This window comes from Salvelinus alpinus, chromosome 15 (assembly GCF_045679555.1).
Source record: "Salvelinus alpinus chromosome 15, SLU_Salpinus.1, whole genome shotgun sequence".
NCBI classification, from domain to species: domain Eukaryota; kingdom Metazoa; phylum Chordata; class Actinopteri; order Salmoniformes; family Salmonidae; genus Salvelinus; species Salvelinus alpinus.
The window spans coordinates 28,069,690-28,095,302 of NC_092100.1; the positions used below are offsets into that span (position 1 = coordinate 28,069,690).

At 46.4% G+C, this 25,613-nt stretch overlaps 1 protein-coding gene across 4 annotated transcripts in view; it reads left to right on the plus strand.

The window, feature by feature from the left end:
• The window catches only part of LOC139539848 (zinc finger protein 423), a 161,103-nt gene that overhangs the window by 62,998 nt on the left and 72,492 nt on the right, over positions 1-25,613 (plus strand). For 2 of the 4 annotated variants that reach the window (XM_071343187.1, XM_071343188.1), the window contains exons 4-5: positions 14,007-17,428; positions 18,175-18,259. In XM_071343187.1, coding sequence (XP_071199288.1) covers positions 14,007-17,428; positions 18,175-18,259 — 3,507 coding nt within the window. Of the gene's footprint in view, positions 1-14,006; positions 17,456-18,174; positions 18,260-25,613 lie in introns of all 4 variants that reach the window. The other 2 variants (XM_071343185.1, XM_071343186.1) reach the window with 1 other exon arrangement.

Below are 25,613 nucleotides of genomic sequence, written 5' to 3' on the forward strand. Positions count from 1 at the left end.
CATGGAGGTTTTCCAATGTTTTGCAAAGAAGGGCACCTATTGGTAGATGAGTAAAACATATATATATATTTCCCTTTGAGCAGGGTGAAGTTATTAACTACACTTTGGATGGTGTATCAATACACCCAGTTGCTACAAAGAGGAAGTAAACCTCTCAGGGATTTCACCATGAGGCCAACGGTGACTTTAAAACAGATTCAGAGTTTAATGGCTGTGGTAGGAGAAAACTGTACACATTCTGGCTACTATTGAAGCACATGTTGTTCTCTAGAAATGAATATTTAACCCTGTAAAGGCATTTTGTTTATTATAAAAATAAAAAATGTAGATACAAAAACCTGTCATTGAAATTATAAACTAATTTGTGGAATGTTTCGACATTGTGTAAAAGCACTAGCCATATATATTATTATAGCTCAGGTGGGTGTGTGTTTTAGTGTGGTCTAAGTGGGTGTATGTTACTGCAAGACCTGGTGAGTGTGTGGTGTCTTTGAGACGTGCTGTGGTCTACTGTACCTTGAGTCTTGACAGTCTGACGGGCGGCCGGACAGGTTAGCTGTCCTTACAATGCCAAGGGCAGGCAGCATCAGAAAGCTGGGTAGGCAGGGTGGTGAGGAGTCCATAGAAAGGCAGGAAAGCACAATGAGTCAAAAGCCGCACTGGCTTTTTTTATAACATGAACAATTATCTGTTCTTGTGCTTTATTAAAAAAGTAGATGTGGTAAGGCGTTTGGAGTCAGGATGGTGCTGTACTTTTTGTCTGGTCCCTCTGCAATCCTTTTTTCTGCTGTGGAGTCAAACCAGCCAGGAGTCACCATTGATCTATTCCTCCCGCCATGCATCCACAAAACCCAACTGTGTCTGTGTGCTCGCGCATTTGTGTGTATGTGCATGAACGTGTGCGTCGGTGTGTGTGTGTAAGCATTATGGTTTTGTGTTGATATTTTATGTGTGGTTTTGTCCATGTTTTGTTGCGTGCATGTGTGTTTGCATGCATGTGAAGGTCAGCTTGATTTCTCCTTCTCAGAGATCAGCCCCTGGGGCGATGCCAGAAGTTCCCAACAAAAGTTTTTTCTCTCTCTGTGGGGCAGTCACAGTGGACAGCCATCCCCCCGCAGGACAGTGGGAGGACCCCTGCGTGGATTGGGGCCTCGCTGGCGTGCAGGGGGAAGAGGAGGGGGGCCAGGATGAGATCTGGCACTGTTTGTGGGGTTTTTAGGAACCCCCAACCTCCCTCTCTCTCGCCCATGGTTTGGCGGATGCAGGCCGTAATTACAGGACCCCCTGGCCTCTCATTCTCCCAGCCTCTCTCTTTGATCTGTTTCATGTCGGGCAGATATTTTCTTCCCACTAGCTCTACATTTGTCTCGTCCTCTGTTTCTTTTCTCTGTGGCTCCTCCCTGTCTGTGCCTCCTTTGATGCAGACACTGTGCGTATCTGCGCCGTTTAATACACAAAGATAATTATTTTTTTCCACCCATTTTGTTTTAAAGTTGGACCCTTTTTTGTTGACGACCACATTGAACTTGATATAGATTTTTTTCTCTCAACCTTGTAGTCAAAAGGAGAAAGCTCCTCTCTTAGGTCTGCTATTGTGTGAAAATGTGAAGCGGACCCACAAAGCTAATAACCATCCCCTGGTTGGGCCGGCCCTGACTGTCAGGGTTTTCGCTGCTGGTCATTCGAGTCAAGTGCAGGAGAGCAGAGAATAGGTGATCAGTCGACTTTATTTGCCAAGAGAAATAACAGACGGGCGCAAACAGCTACAACTCAAGCCAACCGGCAAAAGTGACAAGCGCAAAATACCGTCAAGACTACAACCATAAGTTTCACCAAAATTTCCCCAATAGGGTACAGGCAATGCCCAGGGTGAAAAAAAACAGACTGGCGCAATACAATACAAGACAAAACCAATGAAAAATGGAGCGGCGATGGCTAGAATACCAGTGACGTCGACCGCCGAACGCCGCCCGAACAAGGAGAGGAGCCGACTTCGGCGGAAGTCGTGACACTGACTGACTCCCAGACACATGCCCCTCCTAGTTCTAATACCACCTTGTCCCTCCTTCAAAGGTCCCATCTCTTGTTTGAATAGTAAACAATTATGAAGCAAATGCATGATGAGTGTATGTATGTAGGAGAGATAGCTTGGTGACTGCCAGGAACTGTCAGGTAGAAAATAATAATGCAATTCTGAAAGTGGACATGCAGTAAACACGAAACCCCACCTGTTGTCTGTTTGTAGCTCTGTCAGAGGCATGTCCTGCCAGGCATTGATCCTGCCTTGCCAGGCCTGCCCTGGCTGTGGCTGTGTGGGTGGAGGCAGGGACAGGCATTGTGCTTGTTTGTAAGGTAATGACCAAGCTACAATAATGGCCCATTGATTCACCACCCTGTGTATTTGATATAGCCATTCTGGTCAGTTAATTGCAAGTGTGTATATACACACAGTCCATAGGCAGCTCAATAACACCAGTATTGTTAGCTACTACTAGGCAGTTCTACCTTGGCATATTCAGTACACATCTCTAAACCATAATTGCAGTTGAATTGAGGTGGTGTACTAGTTCCATTGGATGGGAAATTAGACTATTGCAAGTGTATTTTGACAGGTGACTGGGCTAATTTTCTGATATGTACAAAGTGTGTGTGTGTGTGTGTGTGTGTGTGGGGGTGGGTGGGTGGGTGGGTGTGGAAGACACAGCTCCTGGACATGGCTTTACTCCAATCAGCTGTCCCACTACCCTCCAGGAGAGGAGATACTCTGATAAAGGCAGAAATTACAGCAACATCTCAATATTTGTGTAAGGAAATGATTGTGCTGCACAGTTGTACATCTCTCTATACAATCTATTTCTCTATTCCTCAACATCTTCCCCCCCTTTGTCCTCTCTGTCTGTGTGACAGGTAGAGGTGGTGTAATGACAGTGTTGAGGTGGCGCTCCTTCTCTCTCTGTCCTCTCTGTCTGTGTGACAGGTTGAGGTGGTGTAATGACAGTGTTGAGGTGGAGCTCTCTCTCTCTGTCCTCTCTGTCTGTGTGACAGGTAGAGGTGGTGTAATGACAGTGTTGAGGTGGCGCTCCTCTCTCTGTCCTCTCTGTCTGTGTGACAGGTTGAGGTGGTGTAATGACAGTGTTGAGGTGGAGCTCTCTCTCTCTGTCCTCTCTGTCTGTGTGACAGGTAGAGGTGGTGTAATGACAGTGTTGAGGTGGAGCTCTCTCTCTCTGTCCTCTCTGTCTGTGTGACAGGTTGAGGTGGTGTAATGACAGTGTTGAGGTGGAGCTCTCTCTCTCTGTCCTCTCTGTCTGTGTGACAGGTAGAGGTGGTGTAATGACAGTGTTGAGGTGGCGCTCCTCTCTCTGTCCTCTCTGTCTGTGTGACAGGTTGAGGTGGTGTAATGACAGTGTTGAGGTGGAGCTCTCTCTCTCTGTCCTCTCTGTCTGTGTGACAGGTAGAGGTGGTGTAATGACAGTGTTGAGGTGGAGCTCTCTCTCTCTGTACTCTCGGTCTGTGTGACAGGTAGAGGTGGTGTAATGACAGTGTTGAGGTGGAGCTCTCGCTCTGTCCTTGAACCCCAGCTGGGTGCACTGGTGTCACCCTGGGGAGAGAGAGATTAATACAATGGTGATTATCCTGTCCTTGTTCACCGTGCACAGTGACAGTACCAGGGCCATCCAGGTGTCTCCTTCACCTGCTCCCTCCCTCTCTCTATCGCTCGCTGTGTGTGTGTCTCTGTGTGTGCCTGTGTTTGTATCTCGCTGTGTGTACAGTAGGTGCCTGTGTGTGTCCGTGCGTCTGTGTGTGTGTATCTACCAGTGTGTGCGTGGGTCCCGCTCACCGTCTGTGCTCTACTCCCTCAGTGTGTCACTAATGGCAGGTGCAGGTGTTCCTCTCAGTGCCGCACCTCCCCAGGGGTGCCGGGGGCTCCCATGGTGTTGCAGTGGGCAGGAGGTACCCGCCTCTCTCTGCCTGTGCCGGGGGGCCCCTGGGCCCGCGCCTCCCAGGAGCATCAGCCCTAAACCCCATTTCTCAGCTCAACCCAGGCAGCTGCCTGCCTCTCTGCCTCCGTCCCCCAATCTGAAACCACAGAACTCAGTCTACTGCTTCTGCTCAGCTATAGCTGCCTGCCTCTCTGCCTCCGTCCCCCAATCTGAAACCACAGAACTCAGTCTACTGCTTCTGCTCAGCTCCAGCTGCCTGCCTCTCTGCCTCCATCCCCCAATCTGAAACCACAGAACTCAGTTTACTGCTTCTGCTCAGCTCCAGCTGCCTGCAGGACTTATTTACATACCGTACTACACAAGGTTGGGGTTTGGGGGGCTACAAACATGAGGTAACCTCAGAGGAACAGAAAAACTGGCAGAATGACAACTAGCTCGGCTCCACTGGTGGAGGTACAGAGGAGTGTAGCCTGCTTGTAAACTCCCACAAACATGAGGACATTTTGTTTACAAGTCTGTTATTCGACAGCCAATATATAATAGTGTAATATCTCCCAGAATTTCCCCATTTCATTCAGTGGATATATGGGTGCATGGTTGTGGCCCTATACAGTATATGGGAGCCCTTTGGTTCCATCCACTGACCTGTATTCTACCAGACAGACTGTTGTTGGCCTTGTCGCTAGTTGTTGGGTTAGCTCTTTTTCTGAAGCAGATTGTTTTTTGTTTGTTTTTGCCAGGCCTGGACTGTCTTGTTTGTAGCATATTCCATTAGTGTTTACTAAGGGGCCATATGTCTCTCATTAGATGACGGAGTGGACATGACTGTCATACTGCAGATAGATAGTAGGAGTGACATTACATAAGTAATGTCTCCTGGTAACTCCTCTATCCCAAGGCCCCTCTTTCTGATTACACACACTAACCCCTCCACTAAACTCCTCCTATTCTGAACCTGCCGCCGGCGATGCCAGCTATTTTTAACAATGATGTTTAGTTGATTGAGCTCCGTTGAATGATGGTGAAAGAAGAGAACAGCAGAGCTCTAAGCTAGAAAATGTTGAAAAAGCATAAACCTTAGTCACAGCACAGAGACCAACACACTGTACTTGTCCGACTCCCAACCCTAAAGAACAGAACAACACCATAAGACCTGGGTCACAACCTATTGAAAAGCTCTGGAGTATAGTTAGGAGAGAGGGAAGAGGGGTACGTGCAACGAGAGGACCTGGCGAGCTGTGAGAGAATGGATGTGTTTGATCCAAGGGGATAGGTTGAGGGCTGAAGGATGGAGAAAACGCTTCAGTGGGATCTGCCTAAAGCCCAGGGAAAGAGACGGCACTCAGTGACACAGGCAAGGGAGAGGGAGCGAGAGAGAGGGGCACGGGGAGAGGGAGTAGAGAGAGGGGCACGGGGAGAGGGAGAGAGAGAGAGAGAGGGGCACGGGGAGAGGGAGCGAGAGAGAGGGGCACGGGGAGAGAGAGTAGAGAGAGAGGGGCACGGGGAGAGGGAGCGAGAGAGAGGGGCACGGGGAGAGGGAGCGAGAGAGAGGGGCACGGGGAGAGAGAGTAGAGAGAGAGGGGCATGGGGAGAGGGAGAGAGAGAGGGGCATGGGGAGAGGGAGAGAGAGAGAGGGGCACGGGGAGAGAGAGTAGAGAGAGAGGGGCACGGGGAGAGGGAGCGAGAGAGAGGGGCACGGGGAGAGGGAGCGAGAGAGAGGGGCACGGGGAGAGAGAGTAGAGAGAGAGGGGCACGGGGAGAGGGAGCGAGAGAGAGGGAGCGAGAGAGAGGGGCACGGGGATACAACCCATATTTATGCTTATTTATTTTAACTTGTGTGCTTTAACCATTTGTACATTGTTACAACACTGTATATATATAATATGACATTTGTAATGTCTTTTTTTGTTTTGAAACTTCTGTATGTGTAATGTTTACTGTTAATTTGTATTGTTTATTTCACTTTTGTATATTATCTACCTCACTTGCTTTGGCAATGTTAACACATGTTTCCCATGCCAATAAAGCCCCTTGAATTGAATTGAATTGAGAGGGAGAGAGAGAGAGGGGCACGGGGAGAGGGAGCGAGAGAGAGGGGCACGGGGAGAGAGAGTAGAGAGAGAGGGGCACGGGGAGAGGGAGTAGAGAGAGTAGAGGTATAGAGTGCATGATAGAGTAGAGGAAAAGCGGGAGAAAGAGGAACCAGATGCCAGCCGTCTTCCTCCACATGGCCTCTGTAGTAAGGCTTGTTTTGGTACACTTCACATGTAATTAATGTGCAGCTGTTTAACAGTGCTGGCTCCTGCAGCTCTCACAGACTGAGGTAGACTGGAGTCAAACACATCTTATCCAGCCATGGTCCCTCTCTGCTGCACGCCAACTCTCCTATTCTTTCGTTCTATCTTTCTTTCTTTTTCTTTCTTTTTCTTTCTTATTTACATTCACAATACATTCTTGCATCACTATTTGAGGTTGTGTTCTTGTTTCCTCTAGTTGTGTAGATATCCCCCTACATGCAAGGGACGATGGAGAAAGATCTGTGGCTCCAAGTTGTCTTTATAGGACCCAATGTCTCATATAGTGGTCAACCTCCCATGTGTGTCCCAGTTCCCCTCCTGTCACCTGGATGTCTCTGGAACGGAGGGGAGAGGAGAGGCCTGTCAGCTGTTGCCGCCCCATGCCCCCCTCACCCCGACGCCCCCTGCCCCTCACCTTCTGCCCTGGGAATGTGGCCGGCTGCTTGGGCACTTTTGGGCGCCAAATGCTCCATATGAGCTTTGGGCAGCGTGTGAGTGTGTCCTCCAGTACTCAGGTCCCTGACAGACTGGCTCCCATGTGGACAGCAGTTGACTAGAGACATACCAGGGAGTTAAGTTTGTGTGTGTGTGTGTGTGTGTGTGTGTGTGTGTGTGTGTGTGTGTGTGTGTGTGTGTGTGTGTGTGTGTGTGTGTGTGTGTGTGTGTGTGTGTGTGTGTGTGTTTTATTTAGGGAGTAAACAAGTTTTAACACAGCACTCATCTTGATGGTCACCAACAACACAAAATGGCTCCAGAACCCCTGAGTCTCCTCTCAGAAATCATTGTCTTGTGATGACTGCTCACTGAGGAGTAAGAAATGAGTTATAACATAGTATAACACAGGGTTTAGGTTGAGAATGTTACACCCAGAAAGAGGCGATAATTAGTAAAAGGAAAGGATGGATTGCTACGGAGAGTGAGGAAGAGTGGAGAGGAGGAGAGGTGAGAAGAAAGGACAGAGGGAACAGGGAGCTGAAAAGTGGAGAGAGGTTCTCCTCTTGAAAGCTCTATTCCCCCTGTCGGTCTGTCCGTTGCTCCAGGCTTGTCAGGCCTGCGTGCTGCGCTGCCATGTCAGAGACCTGGGTGGAAGTTGTTTTTCTGCCCCCTACGGTGCATCTCTGCTGCCTGGGGCCATGGGAAGGGGGCCAAGGGGATGGGGTTGGAAGCCAGGCAGGGGGTTTGGTGGGAAAGGTGGAAGTTTGGGCAGGGAGCCAGACTGAAAGGTGGAAATGTTAGTTAGAGAGAAGGAGGGGTGTGAGTGGAGGGCAGGAGAATGTGATGAGGTGAACATGTATAATGAACACACACATATACTGTCAACCAAGGTGTCCTGCGTTTGTTTCTGTATTTTTTGTTGTTGTTGACATAATCAACCAGCAAATCAGCTCCAAGTGATTTGAATTTGGAAATCTGTTTCAATGTATTGCCATGCCTAAGAGGGAGATATACACTGGGTGTAGAAAACACTTGACAGACTGACCAGGTGAATCCAGGTGAAGGCTATGATCCTTTATTGATGTCACTCGTTTAACTTCTTACGGCTGAAATCCCGGTAACGGGATCGATTTGACAACATCCAGTGAAAGTGCAGGGCGCAAAATTCAAACAACAGAAATCTCATAATTAAAATTACTCAAACATAGAAGTATTATACACCATTTTAAAGATAAACTTGTTGTTAATCTCACCACAGTGTCCGATTTCAAAAAGGCTTTCACGACGAAAGCATACCATGCGATTATGTTAGGTCAGCGCCAAGTCACAGAAAAACACAGCCATTTTTCCAGCCAAAGAGAGGAGTCACAAAAAGCAGAAATAGAAATAAAATGAATCACTAACCTTTGATGATCTTCATCAGATGACACGCATAGGACTTCTTGTTACACAATACATGTATGTTTTGTTCGATAAAGTTCATATTTATATCCAAAAATCTCAGTTTACATTGGCGCGTTATGTTCAGTAATGTTTTGCTTCCAAAACATTCGGTGATTTTGCAGAGAGCCACATCAATTTACAGAAATACTCATCATAAATGTTGATGAAAATACAAGTGTTATACATGGAATGAAATATATACTTCTCCTTAATGCAACCGCTGTGTCAGATTTCAAAAAAGCTTTACGGAAAAAGCACACCATGCAATAATCTGAGTACAGCGCTCAGGCACAAAAACAAGCCATACAGATACCCGCCATGTTGTGGAGTCAACAGAAGTCAGAAATAGCATTATAAATATTCACTTACCTTTGATGATCTTCATCGGAATGCACTCCCAGGAATCCCAGTTCCACAATACATGTTTGTTTTGTTCGATAAAGTCCATCATTTATGTTCAAATACCTACTTTTTGTTTGCGCGTTTGGTTCACAAATCCAAATTCACGAGGCGCAGGCACTTAGTCCAGACGAAAAGTCCAAAAGTTCCATTACAGTTCGTAGAAACATGTCAAACGATGTATAGAATCAATCTTTGGGATGTTTTTATCATAAATCTTTAATAATATTCCAACCGGACAATTCCTTTGTCTTTAGAAATGAAAAAGAACGCAGCTCGCTCTCACGACCGCACGCGTGACTGAGCTCATGGCATTCTGCCAGACCTCTTAGTGAAACAGCTCTTATTCGCTCCCCCTTCACAGTAGAAGCCTGAAACAAGGTTCTAAAGACTGTTGACATCTAGTGGAAGGAAGCCTTAGGAAGTGCAATCGGACCAAATTTACACTGTATCTTGGATAGGCAAAGTGTCATGTTCGTCGTAGTGATGAGACCAAGGCACAGCGTGATATGAATACATTCTTCTTTATTAAACGAAGAACACTAAACAAACTAACAAAATAACAAAATGAACGTGAAGCTATATAGAACGAGTGCTGACAGGCAACTACACATAGACAAGAACCCACAAAACCAAAATGGAAAATGGCAACCTAAATAGGATCGTCAATCAGAGACAACGATAAACAGCTGCCTCTGATTGGGAACCAATTCAGGCCACCATAGACCTACAAACCTAGACTTACAAAAACCCTAGACAAGACAAAACACACATACCCACCCCTTCGTCACACCCTGACCTGACCAAAATAATACAGAAAACATAGATAACTAAGGTCAGGGCGTGACACAAAGACTTGAAAACCTAACAAACCTCAGATATCCCACTTCCTGGTTGGATTTTTTCTCAGGTTTTTGCCTGCCATATGAGTTCTGTTATACTCACAGACATCATTCAAACAGTTTTAGAAACTTCAGAATGTTTTCTATCCAAATCTACTAATAATATGCATATCTTAGCTTCTGGGCCTGAGTAGCAGGCAGTTTATTCTGGGCACTTTATTCATCCAAGCTACTCAATAATGCCCCCAAGCCATAAGAAGTTAATCCACATTTCATCAGTGTTAATGAAGGGGACGTTACAGGTTAAGGAAGAATTTTTAAGCTTTGAGACATGGATTGTGTATGTGTGCCATTCAGAGGGTGAATGGGCAAGACAAAAGATTGAAGTGCCTTTTGAACGAGGTATGGTAGTAGTTGAGAGGCGCACCAGTCTGTGTCAAGAACTGCAACGCTGCTGGGATTTTGATGCGCAACAGTTTCCCGTGTGTATCAAGAATGGTCCACCACCCAAAGCACATCCAGCCAACTTGACACAACTGTGGGAAGCATTGGGGTCAACATGTGCCAGCAACCCTGTGGAATGCTTTCGACACCTTGTAGAGTCTATGCCCCAACGAAGAATTCAGGCTGTTCTAAGGGCATGGGGGGGGGGGGGGCAACTCAATATTAGGAATGTGTTCTTAATGTTTTGTACACTCAGTGTATGTGATCGTATACAAATGTAAGCAAGGTTTGAAATTATTATGTTTTAGTCAAATATTATATCTGTTTGGGATTCTTGAGGTCAATTAGCAGTCTACAAATTATTTGTAATTCTGACCATCCACTCAAGAAAAAATCTACCCGCTGCCTAATCTATATAGTTGATTATCCCTGCTGTAAACTGTTCTAGAAGTTGCTCACTACTTAGCTGGACCAGCATAATCCAGTTTTGTTCCCTGACTCATGTGGTCTCACTCTCTGATCTCCTGGAGGGCTACAGCAACCAAGAGCCTTCAGTTTTACTCTTCGTTACGATTGATTAGCCATAGATAATGGTTACCCCCTTTGTTTTTGTCCTGGTCCAAACCATATTGTGTGTTGTTGACAAGATGTAAAGTGCATATAATAGAGACACCACAGTTCTCCAAGGCATGAGTTCCAGACTGCTGTTTTCTCTAAACTCCTAGAAACAGACCCCTGCTTCTAATCAAGTCTTAACAGAGAGATGATGTCAGCCCAGTCAAGCTGGCTGTTTGCTCTTGTTTTCCACCCGAGGGAGCACATTGACACTGCAGATTATCTCCATATGCATATGGAACAGGTTTAGTGACATTACAGTTGATAGAACAGATTATTAATGATCACATTGTTTTGGTGTCTTGAAAGCTAGTTGTAACCATTGATGGACATGAAGGAAGGAATTAGTCAGTCAGTCTGTCTGCCAGTGTTGTAGACATCATGTGGAAGCAGAGGGAGCTTATGTCATCATCAGTACTTGCCTCCTGGAGGTGTCCTGCTCTAATGAACAGCCTGGCTACTATCTGAGGCTGTGTTTCTACTCTACTTCAGAGGAGAAACCACAAAAGCAGGCACTCGGGGTTGGCATGGGGAGACCAACCTCTGTCCTCGTGTCTGATGCGGGCGAGAGACTGGGGACGCCAGGCTGGGCGCGTCTTCATTACCACATTTCCTCCACCCTCTGGCCTCTGCATGCCGGCTGGCTGGCCAGCCTATTAGAGGGGGACAGGCGTCATCGGGCCGGCCCAGCCTGGATGGAGCATGGTGGTGGGGGGGTGGTGCGGCATGGGGCCTCCTCTTGAACCTCACACCAAAGTGGCCATCCATGCTCCATCCACCACCACTCTGCTCAGGCTCGGGTAGAGCTGAGTTTGGGCCTTCTTCTTTGGCCATGTGTTTTCCTCGGCCGGTTTCAATTACTGGGCCCTAGTTGGAGGTGGGATGGCCGCTCTTCCTCTAAGAGTGTCTCCATCTGCCAGGCCCTTCCCTCCTCCCTGCCAGGCCCCACCCTTCCACATGGGCCAGGCCAGCAGAGGTGAAGGCCAGCGCCAGGGGCAGCCATGAATGCAGCCGGTTAATTCAGTAATGAGTCACAACATGAAAGACGTGGTGGACGGAGTGGGGAACGGACATGGAGAGTGAGATAAAGATGGAGAAACTGTCAGGGCTGCCTCGGGAACGCTGGAGCGAGGAGACATGGGAGCAGCGTGTGTTTGCGTGCCCATTCCAGTCTTTTCTCGCTTTTCTCTCGGCTTCCCCCTCGCCTTTCCCCCTTTCTTTTTGCTTTCTTTTCTAATTTAACTTTTCATAGACGTTTCTTACCCTGTTTAGTGCTCTTGCCAAGTCCCCCGGCGGACGGATGACAAAAGCCCTCTAAAAGCCATGTGATCTTCCATTTTCCGACAGCCACACTTCTGAGGATTAAGGCTATTTAATGACTATAATCTCCTTCTTTCTCAAAAGTGATTTCTCACATTCTGTCTCAGTCAGAGGGATTGCATTAGCATTAATAGATTTATAATTTGCCTGAATGACCAAATGTGCCAGGATTTTTTTCTTCTTCCCTCACCATTCTTTCTCCCTCCTCCTCCCCTACTTCTTAGTTATCTTTTTTTCCTTCTACTTCTTCTTCATGCTCAAGCAAGTGTTCCTTTGTATGTGGTGTGCTGTGGGGCAGTACATGGCTGGGGCTCAGCAGGACGGCGTACCTGTCAGTCGTGAGCAGCTCTCCCCTCTGCTCTCTCACCTCCGCTCGGCTCACATCAGAGACCAGCCTGTCAGGGGCCACACTTTCATTGTGTAGCCAAAGAATTCACCTCAGTAAAGGCCCTTTGGGCTTTTCTTCCCCTCACTTTCTTGGGGCCGCCGAGGGCTTCTCTCTCTCCTGTGTTGCCAGGGTTTAACTTGTGACAGGATGACTCTTATTCTGACACGGACACAAAGACATTAGAGAAGGACTGGGGGGAATGGCTACAGTAGGGAGGGGCTTGTCCAGACACACCAGCTGTGGAGACAGCGGTGTACAGGCCTTAACTGTAATCGGAGAAAAATAGTTGTTCCCCCTTCCATCACTCCGACACGCACATATAAATACATCACACACACAATGCAGGCGGCGGTACTTGGATCTCTATTCAAGCAATTCCAGTTACTACACTTCGGGGCTCAAAAATAACATTTGTGTTTAGATGTAGGTACTCAACAAAGCAGTGTGCTCCTGGTATGGGATGTAGGAAAGAAATAAACCAATTTCAGTAATTGTTAGTGTCTCCTGAACAAATCCTCTTAAAATATTTTGATTCACTATCTCTGTCCTTTCTCTTTCTTCTCATTCATGCTCATTTCTTAATTTGTAATTTTCCAATCCTGTAATATTCTTCTCTCCTGATATTGGCTGCTGGATGGCATCTCTCTCCTTTTGCCTTGATGGTCCATGTGATATCTCTATTTTATAGTCTTTTACAGCGGAGGATTCTTTCCTTGCTCCAAGCTAAATTCATAATTCATGTTTTTATAAAAATCTTACCCACAAACCCCTGTGGAGTTTTATTTGCTCCGCACACCACCTACATTTTCAAGTGCATCGATTCATCACATGAATTTATTTTCCACCAAATATGCTGTGCACACCTTTGTATAACAGATACTGTAGGAGGGGTGGTGGGAGGGGGACATTCTCACAGTTGCTTACAGGGAGAAGTCTATACCAAGTGCTTTCAAGGTTAGGCTATTCTCTCTCAGAATGTTTTGTTGTTGTCAATATTTAAATATTCATTGCAGCAACGTTATGCCTTTTGTTTTGTTACATAATTACATTGAGAAGACAGTCATTTATTTGAGAGTGGTCATGCCAAAATACAAATGAGATTGAGTCACCTGCCATCCAGCTACAGACTCGTTTACAAAGGAGGGTTTTATAAGATGAAATATGTGTGGATAGGGGAAAGGGGGAGGCTGTGTACTTATTGTAAACATTTGGTTGTGTGTGATGAGGAATACCAGAGGCTTCTCTATTCATCCATTTAGAGCAAAGTGTAAAATGCAGTCAAATAAAGCAAACAAACAGGCTGAGCTGGAGAATTCTGGGTTTGTCTGAGCCACCGTGGGATCCAGGCTCGCAGCATTCCTGCTCAATAAGTCATGAGGATTTCTCCTCTCCCATCCCCTCCTCTCCTCTCCTCTCTTCTTCTCCACTCTAGTTTAGATGCTAAATGGATGACGTGTGGGCTGTCAGGCCCCCTCAGAATGCACAAAGCAGGGCAGAATGAATATATGATCTGCTTTGTGTGTATTTATATTATGTATGCATTAATAGACTTTTGTCTGAACTGAACTGGAGAAACGCATGCGTAATCCCATGTTTTATTTCATTCACGTTGTCATATAAGAATATCCTCATTATTTGAGTGTCTTCTAATAGGTTTTTGGAATTTCAATCTGGTCCCTATAATGAAAATATGATGAGGCAGATGTAATTCTAGAGGGGAGTGGGGGGTGTTTTCTAAGGGATTATAAAGAGAGAGAAAATACACTTTGTCCTTATTTCTTCAATCCTGTGGGAATACATGTCTTTAATTCTTAGCTTCTATTTAGATTTGTTTTTCTTGTCCTCTCTAACATTTGAATTCTGTCTGTGTTTTGCATTGCAGATGGTGATGATGACCCTGGGCTCTCCTGGGTAGCGTCCTCTCCCTCCAGCAAAGACGTGGCATCGCCGTCACAGATGCTGGGGGATGGCTGCTGTGATCTGGGCATGGGCACAGGGGAGGAAGAAGGGGGCGCGGGGCTGCCCTACCCCTGCCAGTTCTGCGACAAGTCCTTCAGCCGCCTCAGCTACCTGAAGCGCCACGAGCAGATCCACAGCGACAAGCTGCCCTTCAAGTGCACCTTCTGCAGCCGCCTGTTCAAGCACAAGCGCAGCCGCGACCGCCACGTCAAGCTCCACACCGGAGACAAGAAGTACAGCTGCCAGGAGTGTGAGGCGGCTTTCTCCCGCAGCGACCATCTCAAGATCCACCTGAAGACCCACAGCTCTAGCAAGCCCTTTAAGTGCAGCGTGTGCAAGAGAGGCTTCTCCTCCACATCGTCTCTACAGAGTCACATGCAGGCTCACAGGAAGAACAAGGAGCACCTTGCCCTGCGTGCTGAAAAGGAAGGGGGGAAGCGTGGCAGCAATGCAGGCAGTGGAGGGGAGATGGACCAGGACCCATACATGTGTGACTACTGTGAGGAGACATTCAGCCAGACAGACGAGCTGGAGAAGCACGTAGTGACCCGCCACCCCCAGCTGTCTGATCGCGTTGACCTGCAGTGCATCCACTGCCCTGAGATCTTCAGCGACGAGGGCCCGCTGCTCTCCCACATCGAAAGGTCCCACGCCAACCGTAAACACAAGTGCCCTGTGTGCTCGGAGCAGTTCCCCTCTGTCGAGGACGTCTATTGCCACCTGGACAGCCACCGGCAGCCCGACTCCAGTAACCACAGTGCCAGCCCTGACCCAGTGCTGGGCAGCGTGGCATCCATGAGCAGCGCCACCCCAGACTCCAGTGCCTCTCTGGAGAGGGGTTCCACCCCTGACTCCACCCTGAAGCCCACCCAGAGCCGCCGCAAGCTGGCCCCCAACTCTGACCACGACGATGGGGGTCACTGGATGGCCAAGGTGACCTACAGCTGCCCCTACTGCTCCAAGAGAGACTTCAACAGCCTGGCCGTGCTGGAGATCCATCTGAAGACAATCCATGCAGACAAGCCCCAGCAGAACCACACCTGCCAGCTGTGTCTGGACACCCTGCCCACGCTCTACAACCTCAACGAGCACGTCCGCAAAGCCCACCGAAGCAGCGGGGGCGCTGCAGCGGCCTTCCCCCTGCTCCAGTTCACCAACGTGTCGGCCTTCCACTGCAACTACTGCCCAGACATGTTTGCAGACATCAACACCCTGCAAGAGCACATCCGCATGTCCCACTGCCTGCCTGGAGGAATGGTTGCAGGCTCCACCACCCTGGAGGGCAACCATGCCTTCTTCTGCAACCAGTGCTCCATGGGTTTCCTCACAGAGTCCTCTCTCACAGAGCACATCCAGCAAACCCACTGCAGCGGAGGAGGGGTTCCCAAGATGGAGTCCCCCATCCTGCAGCCCTCCCAGTCCTTCATGGAGGTCTACTCCTGTCCATACTGCACCAACTCACCCATCTTTGGCTCCCTGCTCAAGCTCACCAAGCACATCAAGGAGAACCACAAGAACATCCCACTGGCCAATAACAAGCGGCAAGCCAAGGTGGCTGACCTTAGCCCTGCCTCGTCTGATGTGGAAATCTCCTCCCCCAAACGCCATAGGCTGACTGTGGACTCTACCCTGGCAGGGTCCAATGGAGACTACCCCTGCAACCAGTGTGACCTACACTTTAGCAGCTTCGAGAGCTTCCAAGCCCATCTCAAGTCCCACCTGGAGATGCTGCTGAGGAGGCAGTCCTGCCCGCAGTGCAACAAAGAGGACTTCGACTCCCAGGAGTCTCTGCTGCAGCACCTGACAGTCCACTACACCACCACGTCCACACAGTACGTGTGTGAGAGTTGTGATAAGCAGTTCTCCTCTGTAGACGACCTGCAGAAGCACCTGCTGGACATGCACACCTTTGTGCTGTACCACTGTACGCTGTGCCAGGAGGTGTTTGACTCCAAGGTGTCCATCCAGGTCCACCTGGCTGTCAAGCACAGCAATGAGAAGAAGATGTTCCGCTGCACGGCCTGCGCCTGGGACTTCCGGAAGGAGAGTGACCTCCAGCTGCATGTCAAGCACAGCCACCTGGGACACCCCACCGGCCCTGCGGTCGCCGGCAAGGCCCGCAAGTGCATATTCTGTGGGGAGACATTCGGCACAGAGGTGGAACTGCAGTGCCACATCACCACCCACAGTAAGAAGTTCAACTGCCGCTTCTGTGGCAAGGCCTTCCATGCTATTGTGCTGCTGGAGAGGCATCTGAGGGAGAAGCACTGTGTCTTCGATGGGGGCAATGGCACTGGGAATGGGGGCAGCCAGAATGGTACACCCAACGGGGTGACCCAGAGCTCCAAGCGTGGGGGAGGAGGTGAAAGATCGACAGTGACCACGGAGCAGGCTGACCTGCAGAGCATGCTGCTGAAGAATGCCAGCCAGGACGTAGCCAACAGCCACGAGGTCAGCGGAGGCGAGGAAGAGCTGGACAATTCAGAGCCCATGTACGCCTGTGACATCTGTGGGGCGGCCTACACCATGGAGAGTCTTCTGCAGAACCACCGGCTGAGGGACCACAACATCCAGCCCGGGGACGACGACGCAGGCACCCGCAAGAAGAAGGCCGACTTCATCAAGGGCAACCACAAGTGCAACGTGTGCTCACGGACCTTTTTTTCAGAGAATGGCCTGAGGGAGCACGCCCAGACCCATCGTGGCCCAGCCAAGCACTACATGTGCCCCATCTGTGGAGAGCGCTTCCCCTCCCTGCTCACACTCACCGAACACAAGGTCACCCACAGCAAAAGCCTGGACACGGGCACCTGCCGCATCTGTAAGATGCCCCTGCAGAGCGAGGAAGACTTCATAGAGCACTGCCAGATGCACCCAGACTTGAGGAACTCTCTGACGGGCTTCCGCTGTGTGGTGTGCATGCAGACGGTCACCTCCACCCTGGAGCTCAAGATCCACGGTACCTTCCACATGCAGAAGCTCTCGTCCGGTGGGGGCAGTGGGGGCGGGGGTGGATCGGCCTCCTCCTCCCCCAACGGCCAGCTGCAGCAACACAAGCACTACAAGTGTGCCCTGTGCCTCAAGGAGTTCAAGAACAAGCAGGAGCTGGTGAAGCTGGATGTGAACGGGCTGCCCTATGGGCTGTGTGCTGGCTGTATGAGCCGGGCTACCAACGGCCAGTCTCCCAGCGGGGGCACCACGCCCCAGGAGGCCGGGGGAGAGAAGGTTGCGCCGGGGCTGCGATGCCCCGAGTGTGCTGTGAAGTTTGAGACCCTGGAGGACCTGGAGAGCCACGTTCAGGTGGACCACCCCGAGATGAGCCCGGAGACCAGTGGGGCCAAGAAGGTGACGGATGCCTCGCCTGTCCCTAAAGTAATAACACTCTCACCATATTCTCCACTATGGCTCAGCATACTGATTTATATTAAGAGCCACATACAATATGTGAAAATTCTAAGGTTAAGGTAACTGAGGTTTAATTTAGTAATTGATAAATCAATCACATAGTGAATACCCAACATTGTCCTCTGCGGTATAAAATAAATAGAACACATTACCAATTCAACAAAAAGTTAAATGGCCCTGCATTTAGAAACATCTAGTGAATTGATTAAAACTTCAAAGCGAATTCATATTATTCAGTCATTCCTAATGCTTTTTGAGTGATCTGAAATGTTGTTCCCACTTTTTAAAATCCCTAATATTTTAGCAGTATTTTCTAGCAGTGTGTCTGTTCCCAGTGGGTAGCGTGTCAGTAAGAAGTCGTGCTCAGTTAGATGTGTGAATTCATGGCTCTAGTGAATTCAGTGGGCCCTAGTGGTCCCTGCAGCTCAGCCCAGCTGAGGCTTTGTACGGCCTGTTCGCTCTACTAGATATTGACAGTGAGGTCCCAGGGACGCTCAATCTTTACCTGTGCCTTTGTTTCAGCTCAATGCAACAGCAAGGAGAAACCTCAAAACCCCCCCTCTCCCCACCAGTACATTCTTTTTGTATCAGGAGAGCGCGTGTGTGTGTGCACGCGCCGGCTGTGAATGAAAAAGTAATTTGATAACCTCTCTAAAATTATTGTCTACCTGTCTGTTGCATTGCAGAAGAAGACGTACCAGTGCATCAAATGCCAAATGACCTTCGAGACAGAGCGAGAGATCCAGATCCACGTCGCCAATCACATGATCGGTGAGTCAGCTTCATTATTTCCTGTGTGTGTGTTTATCTTTGTGCCCGTCTCTTCTTTGGGTTTCCTCTCTGGCTGCACAGCCTTCTGTTTGGCCTAGCCCTCGCCCTCTCTCTCCCCGGTCTGCACAGCACACAGGTGTGAGACAGACCGGTGAAATGAACAGCTCTATTTCTGAAGCTGCCGCCGCTCTCGACAGCTGTTCCATTGTTTAACACTTGACTGCGCAGCTGAGGCCGCAGTTGCAGGTCTGATTGGGTGGCAGGTAGCCTAGCGGTTAAGGGCGTTCGGTCAGTAATTAAAAGGTTGCTGGTTCAAATCCCTGAGCCGACTAGGCGAAAAATCTATCTGAGCAAGGCACTTACCCTAATTGTTCCTGTAAGAAAATGTATTAGGTTGTGGAAAATGTGCTATGATAATAGACAGATTCCCAAAACATTAAAACTGCCCAGTTGTGCTGACATTTAGATAATGTTTTTGTTAGGTTCCACAGGAAATTCCTAAAATGTTGTAAGAATGTTGACACAACACCTAGTCTAAATTCTTTAAAGGTTCCCAGAACATTTAATTAAGTTATTGGAGTTGTTCTTTTGATATTTACATAGGTTGCACAGAACATTCCCACAATGTTCCACAATTTCCAAATTAGTCTGTTTGTATGACGTTCATAGCATATTTGTTTTAGGTTTAACACATTATTCCAATGATGTTCACGTAATATACATTTGACCTTGTCTTGGAGGTCCTCAGAACATTTTAAGAACATTTAGAAAATGTTATATTTAAGATTGACCTAATATTACCACAACATTCTCAGCATTAGAATGTATAGCTCCATAAAGCATAATAATGCAGATTGGAGTACATCCCCATTATGTTTCTCACCAGATTTAATAGCAATTTGCATTTGAAGATGGTACAGTATAGCCACGTGCCATTTTAATTTAATTCATAGGACATTCAAACAGCATTTAATCATACACACACATCCATATTTTTTACACTTCATATGTTGACAGTCTGCACATGTGGAGTTTGGTTCCCAAGCCAGGTCTTTTATCCTCTGTGCCTCCAGCTCTCTTACATGTACTTGTTTCAGTATATAGCAATGTCGGTATGGTCAATCGGTTAAATAAAGGTTAAATAAAATTTAAAAAATGTAATCAGGAATTCCACGCTGGGTTGGGTTAAATGCGGAAGAATGACTAGGTATCCCCTTTCCTTATCCTTTTTAGCCTTCATATACATAACTAACACAGGGAAATAGAGGAACTGGATTTTTCACCATCACTTCCCCCATCCTCTTTATATGCTGCATACTTCTAGGCCCATATTTACAACGTATCCAAGACTATGAGTGCTGATACAGGATCTTTTCAGATCATTGCAAATAAGAGGGGGGCACATATCAAGGGTCTCAAAGTAGGAATTATATTGTCTGCGTTTTTAAAAGATCAACAATCCATTTTTACACCATTTTATTTTTTATAGTTGGTCTAAATTCTGCATTTCTGACTGGATTCATAAATCTGGACAAAATGAAGACATGCTCTCTTAGTAGATTACACCTGAGCCTCAAATTAATGTATTTTTTATTTTACCAAGAGTATGTGGGATTGAACCTGCAATCTTCAGCTTTGCAGTCAGATCATTAACCCATTGTGCCACCAAGGGATAGCTGTAGTACTGAGGTATTTTCTTCAGTCTAATATGGTCAATCAGGACATAAAACACTTTCTGAGTTATTAAAATGTCCCCATCCTCTTCACATGCTGTTGTACATATAACACTGTATTTTATTTTATGTTAAATCTAAAACTAATATGCTATGAATGTCATAAAAACTGACTTATTTGGAAGTTATTTAACATTATGCAACATTGTGGGAATGTTTTGTGCAACCTTCGTGAATATCATTAAGGGAATGTCCTGTGCAACCTAACTTAAACATTGTATGAATGTCATCACCACTGAGCATATTTTGTGTTTTGGAAACCTATCTCTTGTATCTTGTAATGTATCCACACTGTTCCCACAACTGAATTAAATGTTCTGGGAACCTTTAAAGAACTCAGAAAGGGGGTTCTGTCGACATTCTTGCAACATCAAAGGAATGTTTTTTGCACCCAGATACAAGCATTAACTGAATGTCAGCACAACTGGACAGTTTTAAATTTTTTGGGAACCTATCTCTTGTCATAGGCCCACAATGTTCCCACAACATAAAGAAGCATTCTGGGAGCCTTTAAAGAACAGACACAATATGTGCTGGGAATGTTCTTGTAACATCAGGTGAATGTTTTTTGGGAGCCTATCTCTTGTCATAGGCCCACAATGTTCCCACAACATAAAGAAGCATTCTGGGAGCCTTTAAAGAACAGACACAATATGTGCTGGGAATGTTCTTGTAACATCAGGTGAATGTTTTTTGGGAGCCTATCTCTTGTCATAGGCCCACAATGTTCCCACAACATAAAGAAGCATTCTGGGAGCCTTTAAAGAACAGACACAATATGTGCTGGGAATGTTCTTGTAACATCAGGTGAATGTTTTTTGGGAACCTATCTCTTGTCATAGGCCCACAATGTTCCCACAACATAAAGAAGCATTCTGGGAGCCTTTAAAGAACAGACACAATATGTGCTGGGAATGTTCTTGTAACATCAGGTGAATGTTTTTGGGGAACCTATCTCTTGTCATAGGCCCACAATGTTCCCACAACATAAAGAAGCATTCTGGGAGCCTTTAAAGAACAGACACAATATGTGCTGGGAATGTTCTTGTAACATCAGGTGAATGTTTTTTGCACCCTAAAAGAAACATTGAAGAATCATCCTCACAACTGGACAGTTCTTTGTGTTTTGGGAACATATCTTTTGTAATGTCCCCACACTGTTCCCACAACCTAATGAAACATTCTGAGAAACTTTTTAAAGAACAGACTAAATGTGTTCTGGGAACATTCTTGTAACATGAGGGGAACGTTTTATACAAACATTGTATAATCATCAGCATGACTGGACAGTTTTTGTGTTATGAGAACATTTGCCGCAACCTAACGAATGTTCTGGGAACTTTCACAGAACCAATTTTGGTTTGCTAGGAAAACATTACTGGTAACATTACTGATTATTACATTACCTGGAAACCTAATGAGAACTTTTGGGGAATATTCTGTGGTGGTTGCTACAGATGTTGTGCACAACATTTAGTGAATGTTAGGAGAACATTCTAAGGATATTTCATGAAACAAAGTATATATTTTTTAATCAAAACATTCTAAGGATATTATCATCCTAATGTTAGATAAAACATTAACTAGAATTTAATGGGAATCTTAGCTAATGTTCTGAGAATGTTCCCGGTTTGCTGGGATGTGCGTTTAACTGAAAAGTTCCTCTGTAGTTTTTTACGGGCTTCCTCTGTGTTGTTATTCTGTGAAGTAATAATTGCTGCAGCAGCATACTATAGTGTAGATTAACGAACTTGGCCTGTGAGTAATTTGGGAGAACAAACGGCAGAACGCTGGGAGCCGCAGCGACTCCCCAGCCTTCTCCAGGCCTGACAGCTGATACCAGAGTTGTGCCGGTTGATGTATTTTCAGTGCGTGGGTCCTCCTGAGTCCTGCAGTAGTTGTGTCTTGAGAGAGAGGGCTGGTACAGAACAGAACCACAGCTATAGTATACAGGCCTACTGCCTGCACCAGCCCAGAGTCTGGCTGGGAACAGAGACATTCTCCATTGGATTCATTCACCAGCCCAGTTTTCTTTCTTTCTTTTTCTCTCACTTCCACTGTTGACTTAATTTCCTCCGTTCCTCCTTCCCCAGCCTCACCCTGTGTTAATTTTCTCTCCGCTCTCTGATGAGGGTTGAAGACCCATCCATGTTCCCATGCTCTCTCTCATCTCCATCTCCACCACCCCTCCACCCTAAAAATCCTCTCCTTTCAGAGTTCTCTCCCCCTAAAAGACTGTACCGTGATGGGGTGATGGGGCGACTGGAAGAGGGGCAGGGGGAGCGCTTTTAAATGCTTGGCTCTCTCTCTCAGCCGCCATGGAGGGAATTTTGGGTTAATTAACATCATAATTGTTAGAAAAGCTGGAGGAGATTAATTATGGAATTGAGGAAGATTATTTTAAGTACTGTTATTTTATTATTTCTTTCTAACCCCTCTTCAAAGATGGATGACGTCTTTTCAGCATTGAAAAAGAGCAGTGTCTTAACCTTTATCTGGTGAGGCGTCTTTGGTGAGAAAATTGAAGAGATCACAGAGGAGGAGGGTTTTCTGCTCTCCCTGTCGCTACTCTCTTGGGCAGATTACGAAACAATCATTAAAAGCTACACTATCTGTCAGGTTTGATATATGACTGCTGAGGTTATCCCTGAGCTTTGATATTTACTCTCCACATTTCTCCTTATAGAAACCCTTCAGAATGCACAAGTATTAGTTCTCACGCGTTTAAAGCCCCAGTGAAGTAAAAAAAGTGATTTTGCTGTGTTTTATATATATTTCCACTCTGAGCTATGTTTTATATATATTTCCACTCTGAGGTTGGAATAATACTGCAACATTGTGAAAATTATGATAATGCCCCTTTAGTGTAAGAGCTGTTTGAAAAGACTGCCTGAAATGTCAGCCTGTTGTGGTAGGATGGAGTTTTGGTCTGCCTTGAGACATTAGTTAATAGACAATTAGACAATTAGTTAATAGACCAATAAGAAAGAGTTCCTAATCTCTCTGCCAATAACAAGTTTTCAGTTTTCCCCTCCCCACTTAGACCGCTACCAGACAGTCTTAGCAAAGAGCAATTTCTCAAGCAAGAGTTTTGCTAAGAAGCTATTTTTTTATATATTTTTTTACTATTTTAATTGAAAACAATCACAGTAAGGTACTTAATTGTTACCCAGAAATTATTTGATATTGAGATAAAAACAGCTGCATTGGACCATCAATGCATTTCCAACCTCCTAAAACATGTAGGGATTTTGCCTTTTGCACCATTTTTATATTTTAAATCAGTTTGTTGACTAGAAGAGTAGCAACAGTGAACACATTCTTCATTCTAATCCATTGTTCACAGTTTGTAAGGTGATGGATACTGTCTTTATCCCCATTGTGGCAGAGAGGCTGTTTAGGAGAGAGGGATCTAAAACAAGATGACTCCAGTCAGTGTGTTTTCTGTACGCCACATCACTAATGATAAAGCACCAGCGATGTGGCCTGCCCTTTTGTCTAACCATTTGTCACCTGTGGTAATCATGTCCACTTTATTTCTTCCTCTCCGCTACTTCGCAGGTGTTCTGACACTCACCTTCCATTTCCATAAATGTTATTGATGTTCGTCTGCCATCACAGGTCTGTGTGTGGTAGAGGTGTGTGTGTTGTGGGTGCACTTTGGTGGGTGTCTTTTGTCATTTATGCTATCTCAGCCCCTCTCAGAGCAATGTAACCCCCTGATGTAACTGAGAAACCTGAAATAAACTAACTTGCAAACACACACACACACTTCCCCTCCCCATTGTATGTTCCCTGTGCTCTTCACATTTGCACAGTGAGGATGTGCAGAGAGACACCCCACATACCCACCCATCCGGCCCTGTTATCCACAGTGATGTTTGTGAAGGTATGATCATACCACTGCTCTCCCCCTCACAGCTTTGTCTAGGAATGATCATTAACAAGGTGACACTACATCTCATTCAGTTTACATCCTGAACACTCCAACATCTGCTGAATGCTGGCTGCTCCCAGCCCCTTCCTGTGTGAGCCCACTCCACGCGTGTGTGTAGGATCTATGTTTGACTTCCCAATTGTCACTTTTCCTCTTTTCTCATACGCTTCCACCCCACAGAGTGTGTGGATGGGCAGGCACATGCACACACACACACACACACACACACACACACACACACACACACACACACACACACACACACACACACACACACACACACACACTTGCTTACCTTTGAAGATATGCACAAACTCCCTAAATACTTCTACCTTTTAACAGTGGTGAGAGTGGAACACAGCTAGGGGAGGATGAAGTGGTACAGGTGTGTCTAGATAAACTGATGTGTATTTAGCTGAAGTTGATGATTTACTCAGATGGCTTGTTATTCATGCATCCTCTCTAGCTGTGTTTTTTTTTTTGGTGTTGCTAGCCAAGCTCGAGTGCGGATGATAATCGATGAGACTGGGAGAAGTGGAGGAGCAGGCACGTTCTGCTGGAAGAGAGCTTAATCAAGCTGGAGAGAGGGGGTGTACCAACCTGGTGTTAATTAATCAGAGTGGTGCGCCAGGCAAACGCCATGCGAGCGGTGTTCTCCAGGAGGCAGTGGGCCTGGAGGAATGTGGGTTTATTTCTCCTGCTGCCTGTTGATTGAACTGCTCTGATTATTTAATGTAGACATACCACTGCTGTGTGCCTGGGTGGAGAGGAAACTGCTTAACAACACTGCTCAGACAGTGTCACACAGTGTCACGTGTGATTACGCTAGCAGAATTATCATGATACACACACATACTTGACATACATACAGTATACACACACAGATAGATAGATAAACCTGTTTACTTGCGTTACAGCCTCATTCCCACTGTTAAAGATCTTCCCTATCAGATTGGCCTGTCAGCCTGTCACTCAGTATCCAAGTAATTGACCTGTCAAGCGTCTCTCCACTGTGAGGTTAGACTGGAATGTGATTATACAGCAGCATCCTCAGGGCAGTGCCAGTGTTTTACTATGTCCTGGAGGACAGGTGATTTGAAGGGAGGCAGAGAGACTTCCAACTGTATAATCTAATCCAGTAATGTGATAGAGTCCTCCAAAGCTGCTCTAACTGCACACTGGGCAAAGTAGAGTGTAGTGTACCCATGGCCTCCTTAAACCCCTGTCAGACTACATCAGCTGTAATGGGATGAACAGATGGAAACTGACTGAGAGAGAGGGAAACTGACTGAGAGAGAGGGAAACTGCTGTCTGTTCTTAAAAACGTGTGCCTTTTCCTCTTAATCGTTTCAACATAAATATTCTAATACAATAATTCCTTAATACTGTAATCCTCTACAACAGTGTATTTGATCATTCATGTAAGATATAATTTTCTTTTTAATACCATGTTTCATAATAGGACTAAATAACTTGGTGGGTTCCTTGAAAGGAAGTAATTAATTTTACAAGATCTGTTTATACTTTTTCGATAAGTATTGACATGTCCATGCTAACAACCACCAACCACTACATTTGTGTACACTCTCCACCCATTATAATTGTCTACACACTCCCATAGTTAAACAGCCAGCCACACAAAATCCCATTTCACACACAGAGAAGAGGAGAGAGAGAAGACATT